At 54.3% G+C, this 27,117-nt stretch overlaps 12 protein-coding genes across 12 annotated transcripts; 7 read left to right on the top strand and 5 right to left on the bottom strand.

Moving 5' to 3' along the window:
- Positions 1–88: 88 nt before the first annotated feature.
- On the bottom strand, positions 89–4,112 carry BO72DRAFT_373363 (uncharacterized protein; the record flags this gene model as incomplete). The annotated part of the gene is made up of 8 exons (XM_040941083.1): positions 89–667; positions 725–2,204; positions 2,265–2,338; positions 2,569–2,579; positions 2,812–3,530; positions 3,591–3,702; positions 3,765–3,874; positions 3,937–4,112. 8 exons carry the CDS (start codon positions 4,110–4,112, stop codon positions 89–91), a joined length of 3,261 nt encoding a protein of 1,086 aa, XP_040803361.1.
- Positions 4,113–4,487: 375 nt separating this feature from the next.
- Positions 4,488–5,978, top strand: BO72DRAFT_424895 (aldo/keto reductase; the record flags this gene model as incomplete). Its single annotated transcript, XM_040942894.1, has 8 exons — positions 4,488–4,652; positions 4,714–4,860; positions 4,931–5,035; positions 5,092–5,288; positions 5,339–5,423; positions 5,479–5,534; positions 5,590–5,735; positions 5,803–5,978. Exons 1-8 carry the CDS (start codon positions 4,584–4,586, stop codon positions 5,976–5,978), a joined length of 981 nt encoding a protein of 326 aa, XP_040803360.1. The 5' UTR covers positions 4,488–4,583.
- A 467-nt stretch (positions 5,979–6,445) lies between these two features.
- BO72DRAFT_505469 (MFS general substrate transporter) lies at positions 6,446–8,592 on the top strand (the record flags this gene model as incomplete). Its single annotated transcript, XM_040949192.1, has 10 exons — positions 6,446–6,822; positions 6,876–6,918; positions 6,979–7,142; positions 7,201–7,395; positions 7,450–7,625; positions 7,692–7,769; positions 7,821–8,027; positions 8,081–8,148; positions 8,203–8,298; positions 8,366–8,592. The coding sequence occupies exons 1-10, from the start codon at positions 6,541–6,543 to the stop codon at positions 8,590–8,592; spliced, it is 1,536 nt and encodes a 511-aa protein (XP_040803359.1). The 5' UTR covers positions 6,446–6,540.
- Positions 8,593–9,376: 784 nt separating this feature from the next.
- Positions 9,377–10,051, top strand: BO72DRAFT_41589 (uncharacterized protein). The gene has a single exon (XM_040942583.1). The coding sequence runs from the start codon at positions 9,453–9,455 to the stop codon at positions 9,885–9,887; it is 435 nt and encodes a 144-aa protein (XP_040803358.1). The 5' UTR covers positions 9,377–9,452; the 3' UTR covers positions 9,888–10,051.
- A 2,894-nt stretch (positions 10,052–12,945) lies between these two features.
- On the bottom strand, positions 12,946–14,819 carry BO72DRAFT_373389 (putative C6 transcription factor; the record flags this gene model as incomplete). Its single annotated transcript, XM_040941086.1, has 3 exons — positions 12,946–13,579; positions 13,639–13,928; positions 13,983–14,819. 3 exons carry the CDS (start codon positions 14,817–14,819, stop codon positions 12,946–12,948), a joined length of 1,761 nt encoding a protein of 586 aa, XP_040803357.1.
- A 385-nt stretch (positions 14,820–15,204) lies between these two features.
- BO72DRAFT_466930 (NAD(P)/FAD-dependent oxidoreductase) lies at positions 15,205–16,431 on the top strand (the record flags this gene model as incomplete). Its single annotated transcript, XM_040946805.1, has 1 exon — positions 15,205–16,431. The coding sequence occupies one exon, from the start codon at positions 15,205–15,207 to the stop codon at positions 16,429–16,431; it is 1,227 nt and encodes a 408-aa protein (XP_040803356.1).
- A 126-nt stretch (positions 16,432–16,557) lies between these two features.
- Positions 16,558–17,498, bottom strand: BO72DRAFT_41532 (uncharacterized protein). Its single transcript, XM_040942567.1, has 2 exons — positions 17,177–17,498; positions 16,558–17,120 (listed from the first exon to the last, which is right to left on the bottom strand). Exons 1-2 carry the CDS (start codon positions 17,475–17,477, stop codon positions 16,684–16,686), a joined length of 738 nt encoding a protein of 245 aa, XP_040803355.1. The 5' UTR covers positions 17,478–17,498; the 3' UTR covers positions 16,558–16,683.
- A 1,006-nt stretch (positions 17,499–18,504) lies between these two features.
- On the top strand, positions 18,505–20,957 carry BO72DRAFT_505464 (glycoside hydrolase; the record flags this gene model as incomplete). The annotated part of the gene is made up of 10 exons (XM_040949191.1): positions 18,505–18,526; positions 18,590–18,696; positions 18,759–18,774; positions 18,842–19,340; positions 19,418–19,501; positions 19,562–19,638; positions 19,700–19,732; positions 19,783–19,925; positions 19,986–20,492; positions 20,568–20,957. 10 exons carry the CDS (start codon positions 18,505–18,507, stop codon positions 20,955–20,957), a joined length of 1,878 nt encoding a protein of 625 aa, XP_040803354.1.
- A 205-nt stretch (positions 20,958–21,162) lies between these two features.
- Positions 21,163–22,572, bottom strand: BO72DRAFT_494207 (FAD/NAD(P)-binding domain-containing protein; the record flags this gene model as incomplete). Its single annotated transcript, XM_040948441.1, has 1 exon — positions 21,163–22,572. The coding sequence occupies one exon, from the start codon at positions 22,570–22,572 to the stop codon at positions 21,163–21,165; it is 1,410 nt and encodes a 469-aa protein (XP_040803353.1).
- A 467-nt stretch (positions 22,573–23,039) lies between these two features.
- On the top strand, positions 23,040–23,938 carry BO72DRAFT_505451 (uncharacterized protein). The gene has a single exon (XM_040949190.1). It carries the CDS (start codon positions 23,084–23,086, stop codon positions 23,894–23,896), a length of 813 nt encoding a protein of 270 aa, XP_040803352.1. The 5' UTR covers positions 23,040–23,083; the 3' UTR covers positions 23,897–23,938.
- Positions 23,939–24,251: 313 nt separating this feature from the next.
- BO72DRAFT_457025 (bZIP transcription factor) lies at positions 24,252–25,247 on the top strand (the record flags this gene model as incomplete). Its single annotated transcript, XM_040946307.1, has 2 exons — positions 24,252–24,393; positions 24,460–25,247. The coding sequence occupies 2 exons, from the start codon at positions 24,252–24,254 to the stop codon at positions 25,245–25,247; spliced, it is 930 nt and encodes a 309-aa protein (XP_040803351.1).
- Positions 25,248–25,362: 115 nt separating this feature from the next.
- Positions 25,363–27,106, bottom strand: admA (ADAM family of metalloprotease ADM-A; the record flags this gene model as incomplete). Its single annotated transcript, XM_040941077.1, has 3 exons — positions 25,363–25,966; positions 26,037–26,477; positions 26,577–27,106. Coding segments are annotated over 3 exons (1,575 nt in total), but the record flags the coding sequence as incomplete, so codon positions are not given.
- Between the last annotated feature and the right edge of the window lie 11 nt (positions 27,107–27,117).

Genomic DNA, 27,117 nt, shown 5'->3' with positions numbered 1-27,117 from the left:
ATGTGATCTCTTTTTAAAACCTGTACTTCGAAATCAGTCGTCGGAAGCCTAAGATTGATTGAGGGTTCGTAGTCTGCTTGGTTAGAAGCTAGACATCTTGGAAGCCATCCAGAGGAAAGAGATAGTCCAGCTCCCCTAGTCCAGCAACGGCTAGCGAGTCCAAGGCTTCCCAGTCAGAAACATTCATGATCCCTGTCCCGCCAATTCCATCGTTCACAGGGTTTGCGTGAGAGGGCTGCGGGTGGAGGTGCACGGAGGTCAGGTCCATCCACTGATTGTCCGCAGGTCTTGCTCCGGTCTGCAGAGGTTGGAGGCCGAACAAGGCTTCGCCCACATTGGCTTTTGCAGCTCCATGGGGTGCGGAGCTGCCATGTCCGTGCTGTGATGGAGGTGGGCCCAGGGCAGATGAGAAGACCGTCTGGCTTCCTAAAACTCCCGACCGAGTATGGTTGATCGCTGTTCGAGCTTCTTGCCGAAGTTCCTCGAGCACTAGCACGTAGCGCTGTGCAAACGAAGAGCGCGAGCCGCAGAAGGCGAGATCCCGCTGGGCTTGCTCAGCAATCCGAAGATACCAGTCCAGTCGGTCCGGTCGGTGCACCTGTGTAGAGCCCTGGACCACATGGACGTAGAGAACCACAATCGCGGAAAATGTGTAGTAATGGGTAAACTAGGCACGGGCTTATTAGTGGGCTTGTTTGGACTCCTGAAAGCTGGGGCCTCTCACCCAGAAGGTAGAATACATTCTGCCCCGGTCGCATAACTCACGGACGATTGCCGCGATCTTCATGGCAGCCTCCAGGCACAGTCCAGTGTACTTTCGGACCGATTCCAATGATTTGTCATTCTGAGGACGGGTGACGGTGGAGTGACCAAAGTCTTTCAGAATGAAGGGTCGGTATAGGAGGACCTGCGCATGGTAAAAAGCGAGATTGAGAACGGTATACTGTCGTTGGTAGGTCAGCATGAGCAGATCAACGTTTGCCACATCGAGGAATCCCGATAGCTCCTGACGCCAGCGAGACAGACTGGCCCCGTATTTGGCGGCCGCTGCCGCTTCCACCTGCCCACTGGCCCGCCGGGGCCCGTAGACATCATGTAAGATCCCCCCAATAATGACAGACAGCTTGGCATGATAGACGGGGGCCAGCATAATGCTCTGGGCTGATGTCGTCGCCGGGAGGATCTGGTTGGCTAGAATGTGGCTGTCATTTGCGACCGAGGGGAGCTCCTGGTCAATATCGTCGTCATGAAAGATGCGCGGACGGCCCAGGGCGGCACTGAGATAGTTGTCGAGACTATACGCACACCAGAAGACGCGTTTTCGGCACTCCCCGTCCACGTAATCGAAGCCAGACCCCCGGTCTCTCCTGCGAGCCCGATGAAGGCCAATGGCGATGGCCAGGCGGGCGGTCGTCCCGAACAGACTCCAACAATGATTGATGCGAGATTGCGACAGGAGGTAGAAGCACTGGGCCAAGCGGGCCTGCACACTCGTCAAGCGCACCGGGCCGGTCTCGGCAGCCAGATGATGCTCCGCTGCCGCCAGGTAGAGGGTGCCGTTGACCGACGCCCCGATCCCTTGATCTGACTCTGGTAAACATTGCTTCGCGTGAGCCAGGACCATCAAAACCAAGGCCCGAATGGCGCGCTTGCCAGGCCCCGCCACCGCCGAGTCCTGGAGGGGACCATAGAACTCGGAGACCCATCCCTCCACCTGGGCCTGATGGAGAAAGCGGTGGGTCGGGAAGGCGAAATCAAAGTATCGAGCAATGAGGATATCGGCTTCAAATCGAGGCGGCAGCAGGAGAAAAGCCGGGTCCAGCTTCGACAACGGGGCGTCACCAAAGCTGAAGATAGGGGCATTGATCGGGAGGGAGATCTGCTCTTGCAGTCTCTTCTGGGCTCGAATCAGAAAGGAAACCCCCGACGACGGCCCTACATAGTGACCTTCCATATCGGTCTGATGTGCCTCAGGAGAGCTGCGGGAGGGAGCCTCGTTCGCAAAGCCGTTCTCTCTGACTGGCGAGGCTGATGATTCGAGGGGGAAGTCCGTGGTAGTCTCCGTCCTGGGAGGAGTATTGGGCTGTTCCCGAGGGGGAATGGGAGGGAGTTTCCCCCGGTTGTACTCGGCCGTGTAGTCGCATGGTTTGCTAGTGCGCTGACAGAGGGAACAGGGAAGCGTTCCTGAGCAGCGTAGTTTCTTTCTATCATACCGACTCAGGATAGTGCTCATACAGAGAGAGGGTGGATGGAGGCCGGCCTACCGTTTGCAGGCGTCGCAGGCGCGGGTCACGCGCACTCGCTCCTTGCCACATCGTCTTTTTCGAGGGGGTTCAGCCTGAGTGTCCATGAGCGGCGTGCGCAAATGATGCGGGAGGGGTGTGTTGAAGATGACACAGAGGCTGCAATAGAAGAAGAATGTAGAATAATAGTGGATGGGATGCAGGGGAGAAGATGTGAATAACGCAGGTCGGGGGGAGAAAGAACAGCCCGGGAGAGCGATAGTTAGATAGTGGATTAGTCACTTACTAACCCCCAAACCCCACGGGGTACGCCAGCACAGACCACCACCGCCAAGTCTGTATACGAGGGAAAGAAGTAGGCATTGGCCCCTACTAGGTAATATAAGTCTGTATCTAGTATAGCTAGGATAGGGTACTTCCTCTTCGATGTAGTGCTTGAATTCGCTTTCACTGTCGAATTCATAAATACAAGGAAGGATGCCTCAGATGGGAAGGGCTCTAATTTTATGTACATATATATCCCCTCCTACATGAATGAGTTACCACTCTCGCCATTCTCCCCCTGGACCCTGAAAGCTCGGACTACGCCAGGCAGCTGCATCCACCGCTGCCGCCCGGATCTTCTCTTCATCCAGTTCGATTCCCAGTCCGGGACCGTCCATCAACCGGATCAGACCGTCTCGCACCGTCCAGACCTCGGGATTCTTGACATACGTCCCAATATCGGCCGAGCCATGGTTGTAGTGGATGCCCACACTCATCTCCTGGATCGCGAAGTTAGCCGAGACGGCGTCTACCTGCAGATTGGCCGCGAGGGCAATCGGACCCAGCGGACAGTGAGGAGCCAGGGCTACATCGTAGGCCTCTGCCATGGTCGCCATCCGACGCAGCTCCGAAATGCCACCCACATGGCAGATATCCGGCTGGAGGATGCTGACGGATGCAGGTTCCAGGAATGGCTTGATGTCCCACCGACTGTGCAGCCGTTCTCCCAGCGCAATGGGGATGGGAACCAGCTTGGAGAGGGCGGCAATCGACTCTGGGTGCTCGGACAGGAGCGGCTCCTCGATGAACAGTGGCTCATGCGGGGCAAGCTTGTGGGCCAACTGGATCGCCATCGCCTTGTGGACGCGCCCGTGGAAGTCTACGCCCGCGTCCAGACCAAGTGCCTTGACAGCTTTGAGACGCTCCACCGATGCATCCAGTGCGTGGGGAGAGTCTAACCACCCCAGGTCTTCGGTAGCGTTCATTTTGATAGCCTTGAACCCTTGCGTAATTCGGGCGCGTCTAGAGAGCAGTGAATTCAGGTTAGAATGACCCCCGAGGCACCGAGAATGTGGCTCTTACGCTTGCACCTCAACATCCCCCGGTCGGTCACCTCCAATCCACGCATATACTCGCAATTGGTCTCGAACTTTGCCGCCCAGGAGTTCGTAGATGGGCAAACCCAGTCGGCGCGCTAGGAGAGAACGAGACGGTTAGGCTCGAGTTTCAGCAACACAAGGGTTCAAGAGCCCTCACCTTTGAGATCCCAAAGGGCAATATCGATTCCCGCCAAGGCACTCATCAGGACCGGTCCTCCGCGATAGAATCCCATGCGATAGCCATTCTGCCAGATATGCTCGATTGCACTGTACCGAGAGAGGAATAGAGTCAGCAGAGCGAATGTAGAATGTATGTTTCGTTAGCTCACTTGGCATCCAGGCCGTGAAAGCGAGTCGCAAAGGCGTCCAAACAGCCTTCAACTGCTTCCGTGTGACCTTCGAGGGAGGCTTCGCCCCAGCCAGTGTTGCCATCGGCATCGGTGATCTTGACAAACAACCACCGCGGGGGGACCCGAAAATACTCGATTTGTGTGATAGGCGCCATGATTGAGAAGTGATGATGGAGATGGTAGTTGAGGAGAGGATGCGCAAGCCATGTTGAAATGTAGGAGCAGTAGGAGTAGTAGGAGCAGCAGCAGCAGCAGCAGCAGCAGCAGCAGTAGCATCAACAAGATGGTTGTCACGGTCCACGTTGGAACTGGAAGCATTCCGGAAAAGGTGCTGCGGAAAAGGTGCGATCGCTCGGAAAAAGTGGAAAAGGTAGCCGAGTGCTCGGATATTCACCAGCCGACCCTATCGAAAAAGCCACCACCCCGCTTCTTTTCCGAGGTAGGCGCAGATGGCGTCACTCGAGCTCGATATTGATAAACCGCGGGGCTAACAAAAATGGGCTAGATTGATTCCAGGTGACCAAGGCTCTGTTGATTTTGCTAGGTGCGTGGCATCTGTCTCATACGAAACGTTCCCCCTCTTCTCACCAACACAACACACCATCCATCCATCCATCACTCGCGATATGGCTTCCGGACGCACTTTCAAGTTGAACTCTGGCTATGAGATCCCGGCCGTCGGGCTGGGAACTTGGGTATGTTTCTTCACCAACGACGCGACCGGAAAGATGGATACTGATAGTACGGCTATTCCAGCAATCGAAGCCGAACGAGGTGCGCGAGGCTGTCGTCGCTGCCCTGAAAGGAGGCTATCGTCACATCGACGCTGCTGCCATCTACGGCAACGAACAAGAGGTTGGAGATGGTATCAAAGCCTCGGGAGTTCCGCGAGAGGAGATCTTCGTGCGTGTACCCTTCATCCGCTTGATCTGAATTGCCTTTGAGTCCTGGACTGACCGCGACGGGGACCTAGCTTACCAGCAAATTGTGGAATACCCACCACCAGCCTGAACATGTCGAAGCCGCCGTGGACAAGACCCTAAGCGACCTTCAGACCGATTATTTGGACCTTTATCTGGTAGGAGGAAACAGCGGCGTTCAAGGATGCCGGATGGTGACTGATCAATGGTCTAGATCCACTGGCCGGTCTCGTTCCGGTACTCTTCGACAACCAACCAGCCGATCGTTGAGGAGACGGGCTTGATTGATGTGATTGATGTGCCGATCAAGGATACCTGGGCGGCAATGGAGGAGCTGGTGGCCAAGGGGAAGATTCGCTCCATTGGAGTGAGCAACTTCACCCGCGAGAAGATCGAGGAACTGCTCAAGACGTTCGTGGGCTCGTTTCTGGGAGACGATGAGTTGACTAACGTATTGCCAGAGCCAAAATCCCCCCTGCCGTGAACCAGATCGAGGCGCACCCCTATCTTCAGCAGCGGAACCTTCTGGAGTGGTCTAAACAACAAGTGAGTTTGCTGGCGACTGTGTGTGGACGGGTGGATTGACGGGTGCTGTGTCTAGGGCATTGTTGTGGAGGGATACTCTCCCCTCGGAAACAACATTTATAACATTCCGCGGTAGGTGGCGCTAAGCATATTCCGACGTCAGGTACAGTAACTAAGGTTGATTTAGCGCGGTCGACGATGCTCTCGTCATCGAAACGGCCAAGAAGCTGGGTAAGACCCCAGCGCAGGTGCTGATCAGCTGGGCGGTTCAGCGCGGCACCGTGGTGCTGCCCAAGTCGGTCACCCCCGAGAGAATCCAGAGCAACTTCGAAGGTATGCGCCATCTCAACTTCTATCGGATACCACGGATGTAGATCTGACCATACATTTGCCGATCTAGATTTTGTGCTGCCCGAAGAGGCATTCAACGCGATTCAATCCCTGGAAAAGCACCAACGCATGAATTTCCCGGCCCGCTTGGGGGTAGACATCTTTGGCGAGGTGGGCGAAGAGAGTGCTCGGAAAAGCGCATTGGCTTGGGCGGAAGAGCAGAAACGATTGAACGCTCAGGCTTGATGCAGCATGCAGTAGGATACAGTAGACAGTACATAGATGAATGTGATGGATATCCGAGTTCATCTCAATGGCCTCTGGTGTAGTAACCATCCACCCCTAGAGTCTACAGGCAGAACACGGAAAGTGTAGAGGCTGAGCCACAGTGTAAATTATATGGCACAACGCACCGGACTGGCGTCACTTGCGAGATAAAGTCATAAGGTCAGTGGTGTGAAATGATTAACCTGGGGATCCTCCCTTGCGTGGGTCGAGTGGTTGACGTCCTCCTCGGAAAAGAACAGGCAAACGAGATCTCGTCGTTTCCGACAGCCCTGGCTCTTTTCCGAATTATAGGAAACAAGGGTTCACAGCCCGTGCTTCAGGCCAGTCTTACCAGTCTTACCCCGCAATTAACCAAGTTACCAGCAGGAATTACCCCAGATTCTTCCCCATTTAAGCTTGGCAAAATCCTGGTCGGTCTCTGTCTTCTTGGCCGTGCTGTGGACAGGTCTGCTGGTTCTGATCCTCCACTTCCATTCAAATTCTATTACGCGAAAAGACCTTCGATACCCTACCAGCAGCCATGGCCGAAATCAGGAAAGATGTCACTTCAGACCATCTCGAATACAGCGACGATGGGAATACCACCAAGGGCCAGGACAGCGACCTGGTACGCAACATTCGCAACCTCCCCGACCATGAACGACAGCAGCTGGAGAAGAAATTGGTGCGCAAAGTAGACATTCGGCTGCTCATCATGATCGTGGTCATGTACATTCTGAATTACCTGGACCGCAACAACATTGCTGCCGCCAAGCTGGCCGGGCTGGAGACAGACTTGAATCTGAAGGGTGACCAGTATCAGGTAGATACACGTCCGGAGAAACATCCTTCAGTGCATAATTGACCCGTTGCCAGATTTCGGTCAGCATTCTGTTCATCGGATACTTGCTTATGCAGGGTAAGTCTAGTTGCTTGATGTTCAATATCAGCGTTTTCGGACTGATGGAGCCGTGCATAGTACCATCCAACATGATCTTAAACAAGCTGGGAAAGCCATCGCTCTACCTCCCCGGGTGTATGCTGGTGTGGGGTGTGATATCCTGCGCCACTGCTGCCACGCACAATTTCACCGGTCTACTACTCTGCCGTTTCTTTCTGGGATTCGTCGAGGCCGCCTATTTTGTATGTGGGCCAACATAACCGAAATGACATGATTGACGCCATGCTGATGACTCTCTAGCCCGGCTGCCTGTATCTGCTTTCCGCCTGGTACACTCGTAAAGAACTCGGGAAACGAACTGCACTGTTATATTCCGGTTCCTTGCTATCCGGTGCCTTCTCCGGTCTCATCTCGGCGGGAATCACCAGTGGACTGAATGGCGCACGAGGCCTGGGCGCTTGGAGATGGTTATTCATTATCGAAGGATCGCTTACCGTAAGTGTACGACACACCGGGGGTTGAAACAGAGGGACTAAAAAATAGGACCAGGTATTTGTCGCGTTCATCTCGTTCTTCATCATTCCCGATCTACCACGAACCACGCGATGGTTGTCGGAGGAAGAGAAAGCCCTGGCTGCGTGGCGGTTGGAGGCCGACATTGGTGAGGATGATTGGGTAGACCAGCAACACCAATCTATGTTGCATGGCGCCAAGTTGGCATTCCTGTGAGAGCCTCAAAGATATTGAGCTTTGGAGCTCAAGGAAATGGTTGCAGCTAACGCTTAGTCCAGCGATATCAAAGCCTGGCTCCTACTGGGGACCATCTACGGCTGCACAGCTTCAGGAGCTGTAACTACCTTCTTCCCCAGGTATGTCTCTGCATCAAACTTCTGGCGAAATAGAGCGCTGATGAGGTTTAGTGTAATGGCTGGTCTTGGAAAGAATAATATCGATACTTTGCTGCTCACGACGCCGCCGTATCTGATCGGAACAATTTTCGTCCTGATCAATGCCTGGCACGCCGATTTGACAGGGGAGCGCTATCTGCACATCGTCCTGCCTCCAATTCTCGCAATTGTGTCGTTCATCCTCGCCATGGCGGGGAGTTCTTTCGCCGCACGATATGTGTATGTTCCTTCTTTCTCTGGGACTGTTAATCAGTGAGGCTGACTTGAATTAGGGCGATGTGTATCATGCTTCCTGGAATCTATTCCAGCTATGTGGTAGCCCTGGGCTACATCTCCAACAGTATGGCGCATCCCATGTCACGCGTACAAGAGCACCTTGATTGACAAGATACAGTCCTCCCCCGTCCCGCAACAAAGCGAGCGGCGGCTCTTGCCTTGATCAATTGTCTGAGTAATGTTTGCCAGATCTATACCCCGTATCTATACCCGAGTAAGTTGTCCTTTTAACATGATGAGTCAAGTTTAGTGAAATGGTTGACTGATTGTTCTAATGACAGACTCGGCATCACCAAGATATATCACGGCATTCAGCGTGAACATCGCAATGTCTTCCATGACCATCATCTTTGCCACAATCCTGCGTCTTTACCTTGGACGACTGAACAAGCGGCTGGACCGAGAAGAGGGTACCAGTATGGGGGCCTCGAATAGCCAGCGACACGATAATGAAGAACATGGGCTGCCTGGTCAGGCGGTGACTCGAGGGTTTAGATTTCTGCTCTAGAGTCACTTCGGAGGTAGCAACTCGATGCTTCACTATGTGGTGATCTTGAGGCGATGGGAACTTGTGCATGACTCCAACCCCAGAATCAGGGCTGGTGGGCATTTAAGCTGCTTATCATGTCTACCGAGTCAACAGAAGTGAAAATGGAAACTTTCCAGGGGAAAGCATCGGCTTGATTAACCCATTCCCCCGGGGTGATCGATAGATCAATAGAGGGACAAAACTAGCGATGAAAGTGGGGCGTAGTTCGTGTTGACGTAGAGTCGAGGGCAATTCTTCCCGAGACGGAGACGCCGACCTCCGAGGAATTCCACCCACCTGAGGCCCACTGCAGCCGAGAGAATGTTATAAATGGTAAATAGTTCCTGATTGATTGCACGGTTCTGAGCAGACTTCGTCTCAGTCCTTTCCAAAGTCCACTTCGGCCCTTGTGGCCAGTCCCCTCCTTTAACCTGGTCGCCAGTGTCATTCTCTCATTCACCCACAATCATTTGTATATCGAACATGCAACTCACTCATTCTCTGTGGCCACTAGCCTGGCTCGTAAGCTACGGCATTGATGCTGTCTATGCCACCGACATCGACGTCTGTACCCAAGTCACCCGCAATGCAGTGGCCAACGGCGATTTCACGGACGAGTCGGCCTGGACCTCGACCTCCATCTCGGACGAATACTCGATCGTGACCAGTGGAGGTGTTCACAATGGAGGATATCTGTAAGTTACTGTAGTATCGTCTTCTGGCATGTCCACATGTCTTAATGTGCAATGCCTAGTGAGATACCCTATAGCACCGCGCAAAATGGATTCGTGCTGGAGCAACCCATCTCGCTGCGAGAGGGTCCGTATTACCAATTCAACATGTACGCCAACCTATTCGGAGAGCCAGACTCGAACGGGGACTATCCCTATTGCGAGATGGATGTCTACGCCGTCACTGAAGAGTCCTCCCGGTTTGTGACCTATGGCTACGTTTGGTCTTCGGATGGAAGTGCCACCGGTTGGGATTTGATCATGGGACAATGGCAGTCGACGACTACCGAGGCGACTCTCCGGTTGAGCATTACCTGCTCGCAGGCTTCGACGAGCACACTTCAGATCTCCAGCGTCTCGTTCTTGGGACCGGAAGTGGTTTGTACCTCCCAGTGTGCAGCTGCCACGACCACCTTGACCGGGGAATTGGTCCAAGACGGCGATTTCTCCGACGACGAGAGTACCGTATGGCGAGACATGTCACGGAGTACCAATCTCGACTTGGTGGACGATGATGCTCCAGGAGGTGGTCAATGCGTGTAAGTGAAAAACGCAGCCTTTGATTGAGAATGATTCCTCTAATTCTGTCGTATTAGGTTTGTGTCAGGCTCGAACTATAACTTCTACCAACTCAACCAGACGATTGCCGATGCACAAGTTGGGCAAACGTACGTGGCATCGGCTTCTTGGAGGCTTAAGGCAGATGACTTTGACTCCGATGTAGCCGTCTCTTGCAGTATCGACTACCGGTTGTCTGATGATGCCTCGGGACTCCTGTTGGATATCATTCATGACGAAGTCACGCTTTCATCCACTGATAGTGGTTGGATGACGGTGAATGGAAGCTGGGATGCCACGGTTTCAGACCTTCAGATCCTTGTCAGCATCCAATGCACTACCGACGATTATACCTATCTACCTGACATGGAAATTGCCAATGTCCACTTGAATATTCAAACCGTGAGTTGCCCAGTACCTACCACTTCATCAGCAGTGGTGGCGAGCTCGACTCCGGTGCGTTCATTGTCTGCCATCTCTTCCTCCGCGGCGATATCCTCGTCGGCAATTGTTAGCCCTAGCCGTGCTGTTGCGGCGTCTTCGCCCGCCTCATCCGTTGTGACGGTTTCCTCAGCGGCGATTCCCTCAGCAGCGGGCCCCTCAGCAGTGATCTCGTCGTCGGCAATTGTTAGCCCCAGCCGTACTCTTGCTGCTTCTTCTGGGCCCGTTTCACCTGGTCTGGCAGTGTTGTCAGCAGCGAGTTCTTCGTCACCAATTGCCAGTCCCAGTGGAATATCCGTTTCTTCAGCGTCCTCGGTTGCTATACCTTCCTCCACGCCTATCCGGTTGTCATCTGCTGTAGTAAGCCGCAGTCGCATTGCCGTTTCTTCCACCTCAGAAAGTCACACTGCTTTCACTCCTGTCACGACACCGGTGGTTGTCCCAGTTTCACTTCCCGGGCCCTCGTCGGTGGTGGCTTCATCAGCGCCTCCACTCATTTCTTCATCTGCATTGTCTCTTACTCTGACCGAAGGCAAACCTACCGCGGCTCCAGTGGTGACTCCAGGTTCCTCGAATCTGCCACCTACTGGTCTCCCTGCTAGCTTCGCTGTTACTAGGACAGCGCCGAGCACGGATGCGACGACATCAATTTCTGCTGGGCCTGCCCTGACTACATCCACAGTCTTCACCACTAGCACTGCTACGATCACTGCATGTCTTTCCACCATCCCTAACTGTCCTGCCTCCAAAAAGACCACATTCCTCACTACGGAAACTGTTCTCGTCTCAACCACAATCTGTCCCGTTGCAGCCACTGCAACCGTCGTCGATGATGGCTCCTATACCTCCACGATCTTGACGACCCGAACGATGACGATTACCTCGTGCGCTGCTAGCGTCACCAACTGCCCTGCTCGCGCCCAGACCACATTCCTAAGTACTCAGACATTGGTGGCTGGGACCACGGTCATTCCAGCCAAGGCAACCGTGGCTGTCGCAGCAACGGATTCAAGCCCTGCAAGCGCACCTAATTCCGCATTGCGCTATACCCACAATTCGGCACCTGCAGCTGGTGAAGACAGTGTCGCGGGAAGTCGAGGAGGTGATGGCCTGGCCAGCACAATCAGCCACTACGAGGCAGCTGCCACGTCCTCCGTGGATGACGTTGCTTCTAGCTCCAAGCCTGTATCTGTCTCTACTGGAACTGGAGCAGTTATCCCAGAATTGATCTCTAGTTCGAGTGACAGTTCGACTTCAGGCTTGAATGTCGGCTCAGGTGTTGGATCTAGCTCTGGTTCTGGTTCTGTAGCAGATTATCTACCGTCCGCGTCGAGCTCTAGCTCTGAGTCTTCCGCTGGGGCTGGTTTTGTCTCAGGCTCTATCCTAGGCTCCACCTCAGGTTCATCTGCAGACTCCTCCGCAGACTCCTCCGCAGACTCTTCTACATTTTCCTCTGCAAGTTACTCTGCAGGCCTCTCTGCAGAATTCTCCGCTGGAACCTTTTCCGGCTCCCCTTCACACTCCTCGGACTCTGTCCCCGGCTCTTCACTTGGTCTGTCTTCCAGCTCCTCGTCCAGCCAATCTTCTAGTCCCGTTGTCGATTATTCGTCCAAGGCTGCCTTCGACAGTGCCGCTAGCACAGGTTCCAGCCATCGCTCCGCGACCGACTCTATGATTGCCCCTGCTTTCGACTCAGGCCCTGCATCCGGCTCTCCCTCCGGTTCCCGCCCCAACACTGCCTCAAACAAGGGCACCGGCACCACCGCGCCGAGCAACCCTGACTCCACCCTTGACTCGGCCTCCATGTCAAACACCTCCCAGTCCGCACCAGATTCTTCCCCGTTTGGATCTGAATCAGGCGTCTCGACTATTTCTAGCACTGCGTTCAATGGTGATACCACGGCACAGAACGTACCCAACCCAATGGCACCTGCAGGCATGAAGGGCAGTGAAACAACATACACATCTTCGGCTGCGGCTGCCTTCGCTTCCACTCCGTCGAAATCACCCATCGGCACACCCGTAGCATCGTCTTTCGCCACCGTTAAAGCTACGGCGTATACCTCCGCAGCGCAAGGGTCGTCCAGTACCATCAGCGCTGCTGGGACCATGTTCACTGGCGCTGCCGCTAGCCATCGCGAGCATATGCCTGTCTGTGGGTTAATTGCTATCATTGTTGGTGTTTTGGTGTTGTGATAGCTGTTCTGATGGCTCGATATTTATTCGCTCTCACGTAACATGCTCCTAGGCTTCGTCCGGTGCTCAACCTCGGCCAGACTCACATTTACGAGATCGATTGTTCTAATATAATTTCACAATTCTGACCCGCAAGAAGGGGAAGGACAGGACGTTACTGGCATAGGATGATCGACACCGTCCAGAACATGACCAAGCATTATCTGAAAGTCTATGTAGATTGGTGGTGGTGAGCTTGTGGCTGCAAAATGAGGCCCTTTCGTCCTCGCGACCAATGGTCTTAGTCCTCTTCAAAGCGACGACAGTCTGAGCACCCCCCAAGTATTGCGATGATGGTATTATCTCTGTATAATGGATAGATAGTGTAAATTGCTGCCAGCAGTAAGTGTGCCCTCCAACCTGGGTTTTAGAGGCCAATTCCTAGACCCCACGACGGATCCGCATCTAAATCCCCCATATTGAACCACCCACACATATCTTGCAGAGAGTCCAAAGACAAAAGGACATCTGACTCGGAGCCGGACATTGAGGCCTCTGGCGTAGTTCCCGAGGCTTGTGTCCCCTCCCCGTGACTTAGACTGGGTAGCTCACTCGAGCCAGTACTCTCCCTGGAGCGCACACTGGCCGCCGTTGCGGAAGTGAGACCAAGCACGTGGCTCGCGATCGTCTGGATCTCGCGGACGTTCTTGGCGGTCCGGGGCCACAATGCGCCCAGTGTCTTGAGGCATCCGATGATCATGCGGATCTGGTCGCGTGCGATGGCCAACTCCTTGCCTGCCAACAGGCAGTAGCAGGCGGAAAGCAACGATAAGGCGCCCTCGCTGATCATGCAGGTGACGAATGGGGTATGATGGAATTGCTGTACGGGGAGGGCCAAGAGGCGGACCTGAGCTTCGACGGATCGCAAGACCCGGACCGTGTGGACGTTAACTAACTCGGGGGTAGGGGCGTCTGGGGGTGGGTCTCGGGAGCAGCTGGAGAGATCCTCAACCGGGTTGAATTTGAGGTCGGAAAACGGCCGGTGTAGGCCGATGGAGGCGCTTGTGCGGGATGGTGAGCTTTATCTGGGTTGGGCAAGAGCATTCTGCAACGTGCTTACACGTGAATGAGCAAGTGCGCTTGAAACATGAGCTCGTCGATCTCGCCGTTTTTACGCATGAGCTGCTTCCTGCTCGGAGGCAAGAGCAGCAGCCACCCGTCAAGTATTGAATCGGCGGTCTGAATGACTCTGGTCGAGTCTTCTTTGACTGTATTCCGTGGAGCGGTTGCAATCGCCATTGCGGCGCATCGCGCGGCACCGATCAGGTAGGTGAAGGATGAAAAGACCGGGTCATCGAGGGCGAACTCGCGGCAGTCAAAGTCCTGGAGGGTCTTGGGCGCTGGGATTACCTATACCCGCCTGAGTCCAGGAATCGATGAGGATGGATGGGATTTTTAGCTTACACCTGACTCATATTCATGTTCTTCGCATGGTAGTCCCGCCGTGGCCTCAACATCTAGGAATGCGAAGGTCATCGTGCCCAACGTGCCTGCGAAGAATAAGTCCAGAACATAGACCGCCCACCAGGCCCGCCGCCAACACTCTTGCAAAACTCGATCCTCACCACCGTGAATGACTGCAAACTGTGACTGATACATCTGTAGCTCTTTTGCCAGTCGTCCTGCCTGGTCGTTCTGAGACAATGCTTGCTCCTTCCGTCCATACCAGAACAGAGCGATGGAGTAGAGGAGGCGGGACGGAACCAGGACGGGATCGAGTGGGGAGGCTTGTGCAAGGCAGGTCTCAGCTTGCTCCTCCAAAGGGTCGGACCATTCGTGAGCATGATATATATGACCTATACAACACATGACGGCACGCAGAGGCCTCCATCGGACCTCGTGACTAGGATCGCGAAGGAGAGTTAGGAAGTGGGCCTGAGGTGGTGCATAAGGATGCAAAGAGTGGAAATGGCGGTAGTACAAGTCGAGCAGAACTGATTGATCTGATTGATCTAAATGACCGATGTGCGTCTGCGGGTGAGAAGAATTGGATGGAGGGGAGGGAGGGGAGGTAGTTGAAGTAGGGATGTTGGTGATGGTCTCGGTTGCCGCGGCGGCCAAGCGCTTGCGCCGTTCCGCCAGCGCAGCGCGGTCCAGACCCCCGCGACGCGACCGGGTGTACTCGCACGCTTGAGCCGCTTCGACGCAGCGACTGCAGGAGGGTCGTTTGCCGTCGCATTTGAGATGTCGACTCCGACATGGTAAGCATGCGAGCGATGAACGGGTGACCTTGGAACTCATGGTGAGTTTAAAGGTCTTTTGACATGGCGATGATGTTGATGATGGGTTTATCGATAAGAAGATGAAGAAAGAGTGGAGAGGCAGGGAAGGGAAGTGGGTGGGATGCGGGTGACTCAGCATTCGTGCCCAATGCAGACTAGCGCCGGGTATCCGGGAATCCCCCGGGAATCCCCTGGGAATCCCCTGGGAATCGCCAATTGAATGGCTATTGCTGTCAATGTGTATAGCATCAATGCCAAGGTGCCTCGTAGTACCCGGAATCCCGTCCACAGAATCCACTGCTCTATATATCTACAAACGATGCATCTCCGTAGCTTCCTTGTATCGTCTTTCACTCACCGAACACAGCTCACTCATATCTCAAATCATTCAACACCATTCCACCATGCCAGCCAAAATCGTCATCCTGGGAGCCGGGTTTGCCGGGCTCTGGAGCGCCCTGGCAGCCCAGCGCCTCATCAACCTCGCCAACCAGACCGACAACGTCAAAGTCCTGGTCATTGCTCCTAGTGCAACCTTAGTTCTCCGGCCCCGTCTCTATGAGGCAGACGCTGGCAACATGACCCACCCTCTGGGTCCCCTTTTCGCTGCCACTGGCATTGAGTTCTGCCCGGGGACCGCCCAAAGCATTGATCCCGATGCGCGCATCGTTCGTATGCAGTCCATCGATGGATTACAACACGGAGTCCCTTATGATCGTCTGATCGTAGCGACTGGAAGCTCGGTCGTTCAACCGCAAAGTATCAGCGGGCTTCGCCAACACGCGTTTGACGTGGACTCCCTGGAGTCTGCTGCGAAACTTGACGCGCATCTTGCCGCTCTCCAGTCTCTTTCCCCCAGCCCTGCACGAGATACCGTGGTGGTCTGCGGGGCTGGCTTTACGGGAATCGAATTGGCTGCGGAGCTACCCAAGCGACTAAGTCATATTGCCAACGTTCAGGTCATTCTGGTTGATCGGGCGGAAGATCTTGGCCCTGAGCTGGGGCCGGGACCGCGTCCAGTCATCGCGCAAGCCTTAGGCGAGGTCGGGGTTGAGTGTCGGTTGGGGTCAGGAATCCAGGCCGTTGATGCTGACGGAGTCGCCCTCATGTCCGGAGAACGCATCGCTACCAGAACCGCCATCTGGACCGCTGGGGTTCGGGCCACGCCCCTCACTCAGCAGATCCCGGGCCCCAAAGACACTCTCGCACGAGTCTTCGTTGATGAATGGCTTCGTGCCCCGTCTGCCGAGCATATCTTTGTCACTGGGGATGCTGCGTGCGCCATGGCGGACAGTGAAGGGCACTATGCCTTGATGTCCTGCCAGCATGCCCTGCAACTGGGCAGGGTAGCGGGTCATAATGCCGCAGCAGATCTTCTCGGTGAATCCATGGTGAAGTACTCCCAAGCAGCCTATCTGTGTTGTCTGGACTTGGGCGGTTGGGGTTCGGTGATCTCGGGTGGCTGGGAGCGGCATGTCCAGATGTCCGGGGAAGTGGCGAAGCGCGTCAAGTGCTACATCAACCAGAAGTTGATCTACCCACCTGAGGATGGCGATGAAGCTCTACGGGCTGCGAACCCAGTCGGTCCCGGCTCAGACGAGTTGCTACAGCAGATTCTTCAGGTTGTCTGACAGGGCGTGTCGTGTTCTGTCATGACAAATCGTCTTGCTTGATTTCTTATTCATGTTCTTTGTCAAGTAGCTTCGTGTGATTATAGTAAGATAGGATGATCTCAAGATTAGTTATACCGAAACTCCAAGATGTTGGGTAATCGTCAATTAGAGTGGGGTGGGCTATTGCACACAATGATAAAGAAGGCCGAACTCCTAGTCATATTCCTCGGACCAGCCGTAGGCATTAAATGCAGTCATCAGAGGGAGTGCTCAGGTTCCCCGTAGTAATACGGATTGAATTCCATTGGCAAAGAGCAACCTCGCATACTGGTAATGGAACTGTTTGAGAATTCCAGAGCCGAAAGGAACGTTTCTCTGCGGGTTGCACTGGAACGATTGGAGCTCAATCTGCACCTGGCTTTCGGCGCTTGGGTCTGTCTTGCCCGGGCCTTCCCCGCGACTACCTTCGATTCTTGTGATTTGGAATCGGTGACAGCCCGCGAATGAGGACTCATCCGACCCAAAGCCGTAGTCAATCCAACTAGTAGCTCGCCGACCGGGCTCAGCCACTTCTGACTCAACTGCAATGTGCTTGTCTAGAATCATAAATGTGCCGAAAAAGCAGGTGCCCACGGGATGAAGGCGGGAGTCGGAGACATGCGCCCGCCGCCAGAGGGTTTGGGCCGTGTGGCCCTCTCTCATAAAGCCTGGGTTATCATTTCATTAATGAGCTCTCCCATGCTTTGGCTCAGGAGATACGGACCGGTATACCCCACGGGTAGAATTCTTCCCCCAGCAGCTGTCAACAGCAGCCACTCCGGGACAAAAACGAAGCCACCAAAAAAGCCGCTCGTAAACAGTGCGAGGACTCGCTCGTCACTAGTGCCAGCTACAGCGGAGGCAGGAATCGTCTGGGTGACGCAGTCGGTGCCTATGACGTGCTGGCGTGGGTTGGCATAGGACGAACTGAGTGAAGTGAGAAACTCTGGGCGCACCGCAGCCGTCGAGGAGGAGTGAAGGACGGAGTGGAAAAAGGGCGAGCGAGGGATCAATCGAGCAGACATTTCTTATAGCATGTATCGATATGACCCCTGGTACAGTGTTGATATGGTTCTCTATTTATACTCCATGGATCCTTCCGATTCTACCCGAACCCCCTTCCGGCTTGTTATCGACATGACTCAGAAATGGCGGTGTTGGCCACTGACTATTCGAATGCTTATAGACGTAAGGCTGAGACTTACGATGAGACATAGTTACACCTTTCCCAAACCTGTCCGAGCTCGCAAAATGGGCTTATGCTTTATGCTCATCGCGACTGGGGCAAGACAAGGTCGTGTGCGGTCCACTGCGGGATTTGTGTCCCCTATCTCCTCGACGTCTTTGACGCCGCATAAGCTCAAATCCATCATTGATTAAACCCGACTCTGCTGACTATCACGCACCAGTCATTAGATCAAAGCAGTAGTCAATAGAGTAGTAGATCATTGAAAGGACCCTTAATGGCCTATGGGCCGAGTTTAGTGCAAGATACTGACTTGTTGCCTCAACACATATGTATGCAAACCTTTCCCGGCAATGATGGTGCCAATCACGAGCTATGCATGACTGAACGGAGCATCTTTGCCCTAAAGCGTGGCAGTCCCTACGACAGGACCTCGTCACGAGTAGGGATGCCAGGCAGGAGGGAGTAATTAACTCTGCGGCTAAGCTCTGGGGTTGGCGTGAGGGGAAGTGGGAACATTATGCTTATAGTCGATGATTGCGTGCATTTATCCGGCTGGAATGCGGGGACTCGCCATTGTTTCCCAGCTTCGATGCAGGTCCCCTCACCTTATCCTCGCTTATCCGGAAGCAATCTAATTTCTCCATAAATCACGCCTTCCATCAACCCATGCCCTGACATTTGGTGTCAGTGCCTGGAAGTACCTTGCAGCTCTGCAACCTCTTCCCTGAGTAATTTTCCGGTGGACTCTGCCCATCATGCGGGGTTTTGAAGTTTGCCTGCATAGAGTCAGTCACACTCGCATGTCGCGGCACATCAAGGACGCAACCTAGCACTCCCAATTAGAATATATTCAACAATGCCCCATGGAGAGTGTTTGGTTTGTCGGTGGGTTATACGGAACGCACCGAAGTATTTGTCTCACCATCATGCATCTTGGTTCCCTCTCAGCCTGGGCCGTGACTTGGCTCGCGGGTCAGGCACTGGCCATTGACCTAACCGTGTCTAAGACTGGAGGAAATGCATCCAGCCCTTTACTATATGGCATCATGTTTGAGGTCAGTGATGATAGTCTACCCGGCGCTCCGGCTACATATTAATTCCGGATTTTCCTGCTCAGGATATCAACAACTCAGGTACGATGTCGCCCAATTCATCTATCATGCCTCCCAGCCTTCTCTGGATCAGCTAATGCGAATATAGGCGATGGGGGAATTCATGGGCAGGTGCTTCGCAACAACGGGTTCCAGGGCACCAGCCCCGGACTGACTGCCTATGCCGCCGTAGGCAATGTCAACATCACACAGGATACTTCCAATCCTGTGAGCAGCGCCATCGCCTCTTCCCTCAAGGTCACAGTCCCCTCCGGAGCCACCGGCTACGTAGGATTTGCCAACACAGGTTACAATGGGGTTCCCGTTCTGGCTACCACGTACAGCAACTCGTTCTACATCAAAGGCGCCTACTCGGGGACGGTCAATCTCCGGCTCGTGGGAACCTCGAGCGGGATCGTCTATGCAGACCACAACATCACAGTGAAAAGTACTACCAGCAAGTTCACATCCTACGAGACGACCTTCAAGTCTAGTCAGTCTGCCGATGCAGACAATGAGTGGCAGTTGCGGTTTGATGCTACGAAGGTGGCTGGAAAGTCTCTTAATTTCGGCTTGGTGCAGCTTTTCCCACCCACATACAAGTCACGGTGAGTCTACCTAGTGGACATAAGTTCGACACTCCAGCTCGACCATTGTCTAACCAAACTATCTTGTTGCTGTGCAGACAAAACGGGTTGCGAAATGACGTTGCCAGCTTTCTTGCGGAGATCAAACCGTCCTTCCTGCGTTTCCCGGGAGGCAATAATCTGTAGGTTCAACGGTCGCGAACCGGGCTATTTTGTGGTACTGAGCCCTATCCTCTGCACAGTGAAGGAGCTAGTCCCAGCAATCGGTGGAAATGGAATGAGACTATTGGCGCTGTTGTCAATCGACCAGGTCGCCAAGGTATGACACATCTCCTTCATCCTATGAGCACACAGTTGGAGATCTATCTAATGGCTTGCAGGCGATTGGACTTACGCAAACACCGACGCACTGGGTACGTTCCTCAGCACTGCACGGAAGAAATTATGCTCATCCAACCCTTAGGCCTCGACGAGTATCTCTACTGGTGTGAAGACATGGGAATGGAGCCAGTTCTTGCCGTCTGGGCAGGTCTTTCTCTGGGGGGAGGTATCATCTCTGGTTCAGCATTGGACCCGTACATTGATGATATCCTCAACGAGCTTGAGGTATGTCGTTAACATGGAAATCCACTCCACTCGAGCGACTGACTCTGGGGGCTACTGTAGTACGTGCTTGGCTCTACGACGACGACATATGGTGCGCTGCGGGCCAGGAACGGCCGCACGGAGCCCTGGCCAGTGAAATATATCGAGGTAGGCAATGAAGACAACGTGCAAGGCGGATGTAGCACCTACGCCAGCCGCTTCACGGCAATCTACGATGCAATTCATGCCCAGTATCCCGATTTGATTATCATTGCCTCGACGACCTCCAGCTCTTGCCTCCCGGCGACATTGCCCACGGGGGCCTACACCGATATCCACCACTATCTCTCGCCCGACTCCTTTGTCGCCCTTTTCAACGAGTTTGACAACTATTCTCGTGATCATCCCCTTCTAGTTGGGGAATACGCCAGCACGACTGGTAATGATGGAAGCACCACCTACTGGAGCTACATGCAGGGCAGTTGTGCCGAAGCCGTGTACATGATTGGTCTGGAACGCAACAGCGATGTTGTCAAGATGGCGAGTTTTGCGCCCTTGCTCGAGCATTTTGACATGGCCGAGTGGTCGGTAAGTATTATTCTATGCGTCCTTCCCAATCGAATGTATCCACGGTGGCTAATAGAACGTCTCTCCGCGCAATAGCCGGATCTTTTCGGTCTCGATTCTAGCCCTGATTCCATCACCGGTTCAACCTCATTCTATGTGCAGAAGCTGTTCTCTACCAACCGGGGGACCACTATCCTCCCCGTCACAAGCACTGTAGACTTTGGACCTGTCTATTGGGTCGCTTCTGTGTCTGAAGAGAAAGTCTACTATGTGAAGCTGGCGAACTACGGGTCGACGGCCCAGAACGTGACGGTCAATATTGCGGGAACCACCAAGGGATCCTTGGAATTACTGTCGGGCGGCGAGCTCGTGAGTAATTATCCGCACGATGTGTCGATTACTCCGACCACCTCGACTGTGACGGGTCGTGGCAGCTTTACCGTGAATTTGCCGGCCTGGGCGGTTGCCGTTCTCGCAGTATCGTGAAGCATCGAGTTGGTCGATTATATTGAATGTACTGGAGCTTGAACATGCCGTAGCTTGGAAGAAGGGATGAGCACTGGGAATATCAAATGCTTTGATAGGGACATAATCCAGCGAGTGGCCTAAGCAATACGTTGTCTGAAATACATTCCCATCAGCCCTGGATCATGAACGAAATTTGATCGTGATGCTATCTACAACTTGCTAACTACAACTTTGCTCTCACTGCACTCTGGCTTTCATCAGCCTTCAACTTCTTCCAGTAGGCCTCCTTGGCCTGCAAGATCTCAAACGCCTCCTCCGCCCATCGGTCCTCCCACGGCGGTAATCCGGCTCCCTCCCCGGCAAGATCCACCAAAAAGTCAAAATACTCCTTGAAATCTGGCTTGATCTCATGGAAGCCAACTCCATTTCCTTTACTTTGCAAGCGCTTGAACTCCCAATGATCCTGCTCCGCTTTAGTCGGGAGGTCCCTCGACCGACCGGCGAAGTAGCGTGCCACCGCGACGGCCTGATACTCGTAGACGCGGAAACTAATGGCCGCCCGGACCTGTCCCACCAGAGCCAGCGAGGGGTCGGCAATACTGAAGATGTGCTGGTAGAAACCTGCCACCCGATTGTTCGGGGTCACAGGGTCGGGGATGAGAAAGGGGTAGGAGGCTCGGTAGCCGGTGGCGAAGATGATTTTATCGACGGTCACCGAGGTGGCATCGGTGAAGTGCGCGGTAATGCCTTGCTCGGTGGTCGACACGTGCGCAATGGTGGGTCTGCGTTGGACATTCGGAAGCGTCCAGGCGGGTTCGAGGACGGGGTTGGACCCCCGCTGGCTGAGATACAGCGGCCCTGCCACGAGGGAGTGGATTTCGGTGACGATGTCTGCGGCGGAGACGTTGCCTCCCACCACCAGAACGCGCTGGTTGACGTAGTCATTGGCGCTCCGAAAGGCCTTGGCGTGCTCCAAGGCACGCGGATACGCCTCCGACGCCGCCGCCAGCCCTGGAATCTCGGGGATGTTGGGGACGTTGTAGTGCCCCGTCGCCACGATCACGGCATCGAAGGTCTCAGTCCACCAGTAGTCTTGAGGGACCCCGCGGTAGAGCTGGCCGGATCTCCGCAGGGTGAGTCTCCATTCCTCGGCGATCTTCTCCACCCGTTCGACTGTCGTCCGGAGCGAGACCAGATGGAGGTAGGGCTGGAACAGATCCTCGATGTAGTTGGCTACCACGCGGAATGGACGAGAGGCATTGGCGGGTCCGAATTGTCTGATGGAGAGAGCCGAGTTGACCTCGGGAAATGGAGTGTGGGTGAAGGACATGGCTTTAGCTCCGACATTACTGTCGAGGTGATCATAGATGCCTGTGCGAGCAGTGGGGTTCTCTGGCAGAGAAGGGGTGAATTGAGGGAGAGCCGAAGGGGCTGGGTTGGGACCATCGAGAAGAGTGTTAGGGCTAGGGAAGGGATCCGGAGTCGCATCGTAGTGCCAGATGCCCCCAACACGGTCGCGTCGCTCAAAAACCCGGATCGTGTCAAACGTGTTTTCATCATGGAGAGCTTTGACAGCTGACAGTCCTGAAGGACCAGTGCCGACCACGGCCACGCGACGACATCGGGGAGGCATTGTTGGCTGCTGACTTGGAATGCTGCGAGCTGCACGCGACATTGGACGAATGATACACCAAGTACTCATATATATGTGGACATCTTGTGTTGGAAAACCACAACAACAACACCAAACGTCAACGGTATCCATCCTGTCGCCATTGCATCCTGACGTGATCAGCATGGCAGGTTAATGGCCAATTCCTTATGTTTGTGAGGGGTGATAAGACCTAGGGGGTTTCTCCAATGGTGTCATTTCTGCAACCATCACACAACGGGCCAGCCATCCCGCACCAGCCACACTCGTACTTTGTCGCAGATCCCCAGTAGATTACGCCAGTCGTTATGAACATAAAGAAGAACACCAGCCAGCAAGCTGAAAAAAGGGTACAAAGGAGTGAGTGGTACTCCACGTCGCCCAAAAACATATATAACCCTTTAGTCTGGGCACAACTGAATGCCTTGCGCAGCATCGCCACCAATAGCCCCATCTCCCCCATCTCCCTCTTCTGCACTGTAGCGCAACAACAATGAGTGAGGCAATGAGTGAGGAAATGCGTGAGGCAATTGCTGCGGCACTTGCTGAGGTAACGAGGGAGGCAGGGATTGAGGCTCCTCCAGCCACTTATTCTGGGACTTACTACCGCGTTGGACAGTCGTCCGAGACCACGCGGTATGGGATTATCGGGGGCATCCTGGAGATCGATGGCACCCACTACGGGCTAACGAGCATGATTCCATTCCTGTATCGCCGTCGCCCATCTGAGCCGCCGGCCTTTTCCCGTAGCGCGATATATAGCGTCGAGACCGATCAGTACATCGGCGGCCCTCCACCGGACCGGGCCAACGAGGCGGAGCCCGACCCCCGGTTCTGGAGCCGTGAGCAAGGCTGGGCCCTGGTAAATCTGGGCCCCAAGCCGGAGCATTGGACCAACTATTGGTACCATGATATGACCCCGGATAAGGTGGTGACGCCGCAGTGGCCCGTTTCGCTCTGGAGAGGATTTATCCCATACTACCGAACCCGCCGGTTGATTGAGTTGCTGTGGGATTCCTGGTTGGAGCCAGTGACTTTTCGAATGACCAAGTATGGACAACTTCATAACCTGCTGGTAGGCCCTGTCAGTGCCTACCGGATGAGAATTTCGATTCCATATCATGACTTGCTAGGCGCATGGGTGGTGGATGCGGAATCTGAGGCTCTCGTAGCGATGATTGTAGCCGGCCCACGTCCATCGGAGAATCCGCGGACTGTGTATGCGGTGGATGCGACGATCATCCTGGATGAGCTTGCCAGGCGATTTCCCGGAGTGAGCATCACCATTCCGAATCGCCACGAGTAAGAGGAACGGAGGAGAGCATACAAAAAAAGAAAGAAAAAAAAGATAGTTTGCAATCAAAGACGACTCAAGACCCATGCATGACCCGACCCAGTGAATGAAAATTGCATTATCGTATTTATTGTGTAAGAGGTAATTGTAAGTTACGGTACTGGCCGGGAAACTGCCGAAGACAAGACAAGACAAGGGAGGGTCCGGGCAGTGCCAACTTACCTAATACCCGCTTACTTGCCTAACTTAGTTATCGCCTCCGGTAACTTGATTATTAAGTTAGGCAGCTTTTCTCTTTTCCCTCGTCACGGGTGTCAATTTCGCCTACTAGGCTGGGCTACTATCAACTATCGCCAACAATTGAATGATGTCCGACAATTCGACTACTGTCGCCCTGGCGCAGATGCCTCAGCAGAATCATCTCTGGGTCCCTGAGGATGACTGGACCGGAGTGGTCGACCGACAAAAACGACGCCGTCTGCAGAACCGATTGAATCAGCGCGCCTACCGTATGTAAAGTATCACCTTTGTCAACGTGATGATCATCTATTCACCTGCATTGTCCGAAATTTCAGGCATGAAGCAGAAAGCAATCAATCAATCCTCTGCATCAGAAGGCGAGGCTACTGAGTCTACATTCAATGTCTTGGTCCAGGCCCGCAACATCACCACCACCATCACCACCGCCCACTCAACAGACTCCCCACGGTCGCATTCACCCGATGAGCCCAATGACAACGATCTAGATTGCCATCTCGTTCCTCAAGGCGCCCTGCAATTCCGGCGGCAGTTTGAGGCAGTTGCTCAGCAGAGCTTCCGGCTGGGCAGTCCTCAGATTGAGCACTTGGTCAGTCTTCGCCGCCTGAATGTCCACCGCGCCATCAATGAGAACATCCGCGCCCTGGGCATGACTCCAGCCTGGATGCAGCCGGACGATGCGCTGTCCATCTTCAACTTGTCGGTGCCGGGCTCTTCGGAAGCACAAATCCCCCCGAGTCTCCAGCCCACCCCCATCCAGCGCCTCGTGCCTCATCATCCCTGGCTGGACTTCTTCCCCTTCCCCCGGATGCGCGATGTCATGATTCTCGCCGGAGACCGGCTCGACGAAGATGAACTCTGCCGGGATCTGATGGCCTTCTGGGACACTCACAATACGGGGGCCTCCCTCGTGGTCTGGGGAACGCCGTGGGATCCCCGGAACTGGGAGGCAACCGAGGAATTCGTGCGCAAATGGCGCTGGCTACTCGTGGGATCGCCCGAACTGCTCGTCTCAACCAATTGGTGGCGAGCAAAGAGAGGAGTGCCTGCGCTGCGTTGGCACCAGTTAGGGTTACAATGGCCATCTAGCCAGCTAGCCACCTAGCTACAACGACCAATCATCATGCGCTCAGAATCAACGTTATTGCCATCCCTAGAGCTAATGCAGGAATAAATATCGCCATTGAGGTTTCTTCTGCCTTTGGACTGTGCGACGCAGATCACCTCTGGGCTGCCACGGGCGCACGCTTTCTGGACACCGCGCGGTGACGAGGAGTACTGCAGCACCAGATCAAGACAATCAACACCCCAAGAACTAACCCTCCTCCGATCCCCGAAACCAGTCCAATTACCAGAGAATGGTAGCGATGAAACCACGAGTCAGTTGACTGCCGATTATCACAGCTGTCGCCTTGACATTGACTTCCATGATTCCCCCGACACCGAGCGTCTGCCCCCTCCCGGAAGCGGCACGTGGCCCCATCACAGCAGGCGTCCTCCTGACAATGTCCACCACAGTCGCACTCCTCCCCTTCTTCGACGATACCATTTCCGCATCCATCTGGTGTTATCATAGTCAGGTTGCGGTCGCTCCCATCGGCAAGGCACGAGGTCTGCACCCGTCGGTTGCCGATCAAGGAACATATGTTCCCGATGCTGCAGGGTGAGAATGTGGTCTGTCGAGAAGAGGAAGACGGGTTCATCAGGTATGCACCGGATGCGTCGCATGTGGAGGAGGAAAGGGGACAGCATTGCGCGCGAGACGAAGAGCAGGCAGGGGATTCGCAATCGTGAATCGCTCCAAACATATGCCCTGATTCGTGGCTTTTGAGATCAAAGAACCGTCAGCCTGGATCGGACTAGCAACGGACTGAAGCAGGAATCAAACACTCACGCAAAGACCTGCCATTGATTCAAAGTGCGCGCCACGACGTTGGCACCTTGATTGATGTTGCACAGCCCCCCGACCAAAGACACACCCACCACATTGTTGGTGGGACAGTTCGTCATCAACGTCCAGTAGGCATTTGCCCCATCTTGGGACTCTCTCCAGGAGGCAAACTGTCGGAGACGCCAGTCTATATCCCCCGCGGAACACGGTACGTTCCAGGGCGTGGTCTCGCGAGCGCGCTCGGGGCAGGCTTCGTCACTGATGGTGAGGTTCCGGATGGCAAGAGAGACGTTGAAAGTCTGTTCAAACACTTCCGAAGCTGCATTGACCATGCTGATTAGTACTCGTCGCATTTCTTCACTCGAACCAAACGCCTCTCGAAAGGTGCAATCCGTGGCCAGGCCAATGAGAGCAATCCTTCGCGAGGTGGGACATCCGGCGGTGCTGCCTATGTGCTGGAGCAGCTCGTCGAAATTTTCCATGTACTGGCGCAGGGAAATCCGGCTATGCGTCACTACTCCTGCTGATGCCAAGACGGTGAACTCTCCAAAAGCGCGAGTGTGCTGCACCGTGCCTGTAGATAAGTCTTGCAACTGGTTTAGGGCTGCATCGGGCGCGGTAATCTCCACGTGCGTCAAGGAGCTATTAACCAAGCCATCCACCTTGGTGATGGCTCTAAGATTATAGTACTGACCAAAGAGATTTACAGCCCCCTCGAACAACGGGCTGTCTCCATCACGAATGAGATATACACGGGCTCGGCCAGCTGAATGCCACGAGCTATTGGTGGAAGATACCCAGGCATCGCCATGGAAGACTCTTCCTTGGTGGTCGGCAAAGGACTGAACCTCTTTGAGCCTTCCACTGCCATCGAGATAATGAAGGCGGGCATCTTTTGAGATGATGGCACGATTGGGCTCCAGCTGCAGTCGGACCCGGCTATCATATCCGTCAATAGCGAATGTAAGGTTCAATTGTTCTGCTACACTAGCATCCCCCGAGAGGCAATGAAGGTCAATCTCTTTCACTCGGGCTGCACGTTCTACTCTGGGGACGTGGGTCGAGTGACCTAGTCAGGTTAGCC

This window comes from Aspergillus fijiensis (genome assembly GCF_003184825.1).
Source record: "Aspergillus fijiensis CBS 313.89 unplaced genomic scaffold BO72scaffold_13, whole genome shotgun sequence".
Taxonomy (NCBI): Eukaryota; Fungi; Ascomycota; class Eurotiomycetes; order Eurotiales; family Aspergillaceae; genus Aspergillus; species Aspergillus fijiensis.
This window is presented reverse-complemented; position numbering and strand designations above follow the sequence as displayed.

What these genes read in the sequence shown, in the direction of transcription:
- BO72DRAFT_41589 (XM_040942583.1), top strand. Translation starts at nt 9,453, where the DNA reads ATGTACGCCAACCTATTCGGAGAGCCAGACTCGAACGGGGACTATCCC.
- BO72DRAFT_41532 (XM_040942567.1), bottom strand. Translation starts at nt 17,477, where the DNA reads ATGTCTGCTCGATTGATCCCTCGCTCGCCCTTTTTCCACTCCGTCCTT. An exon ending in TCTACCCGTGGGGTATACCG is followed by an intron (nt 17,121 to 17,176) that starts GTCCGTATCTCC and finishes ATGATAACCCAG; the next exon opens with GCTTTATGAGAGAGGGCCAC.
- BO72DRAFT_505451 (XM_040949190.1), top strand. Translation starts at nt 23,084, where the DNA reads ATGAGTGAGGCAATGAGTGAGGAAATGCGTGAGGCAATTGCTGCGGCA.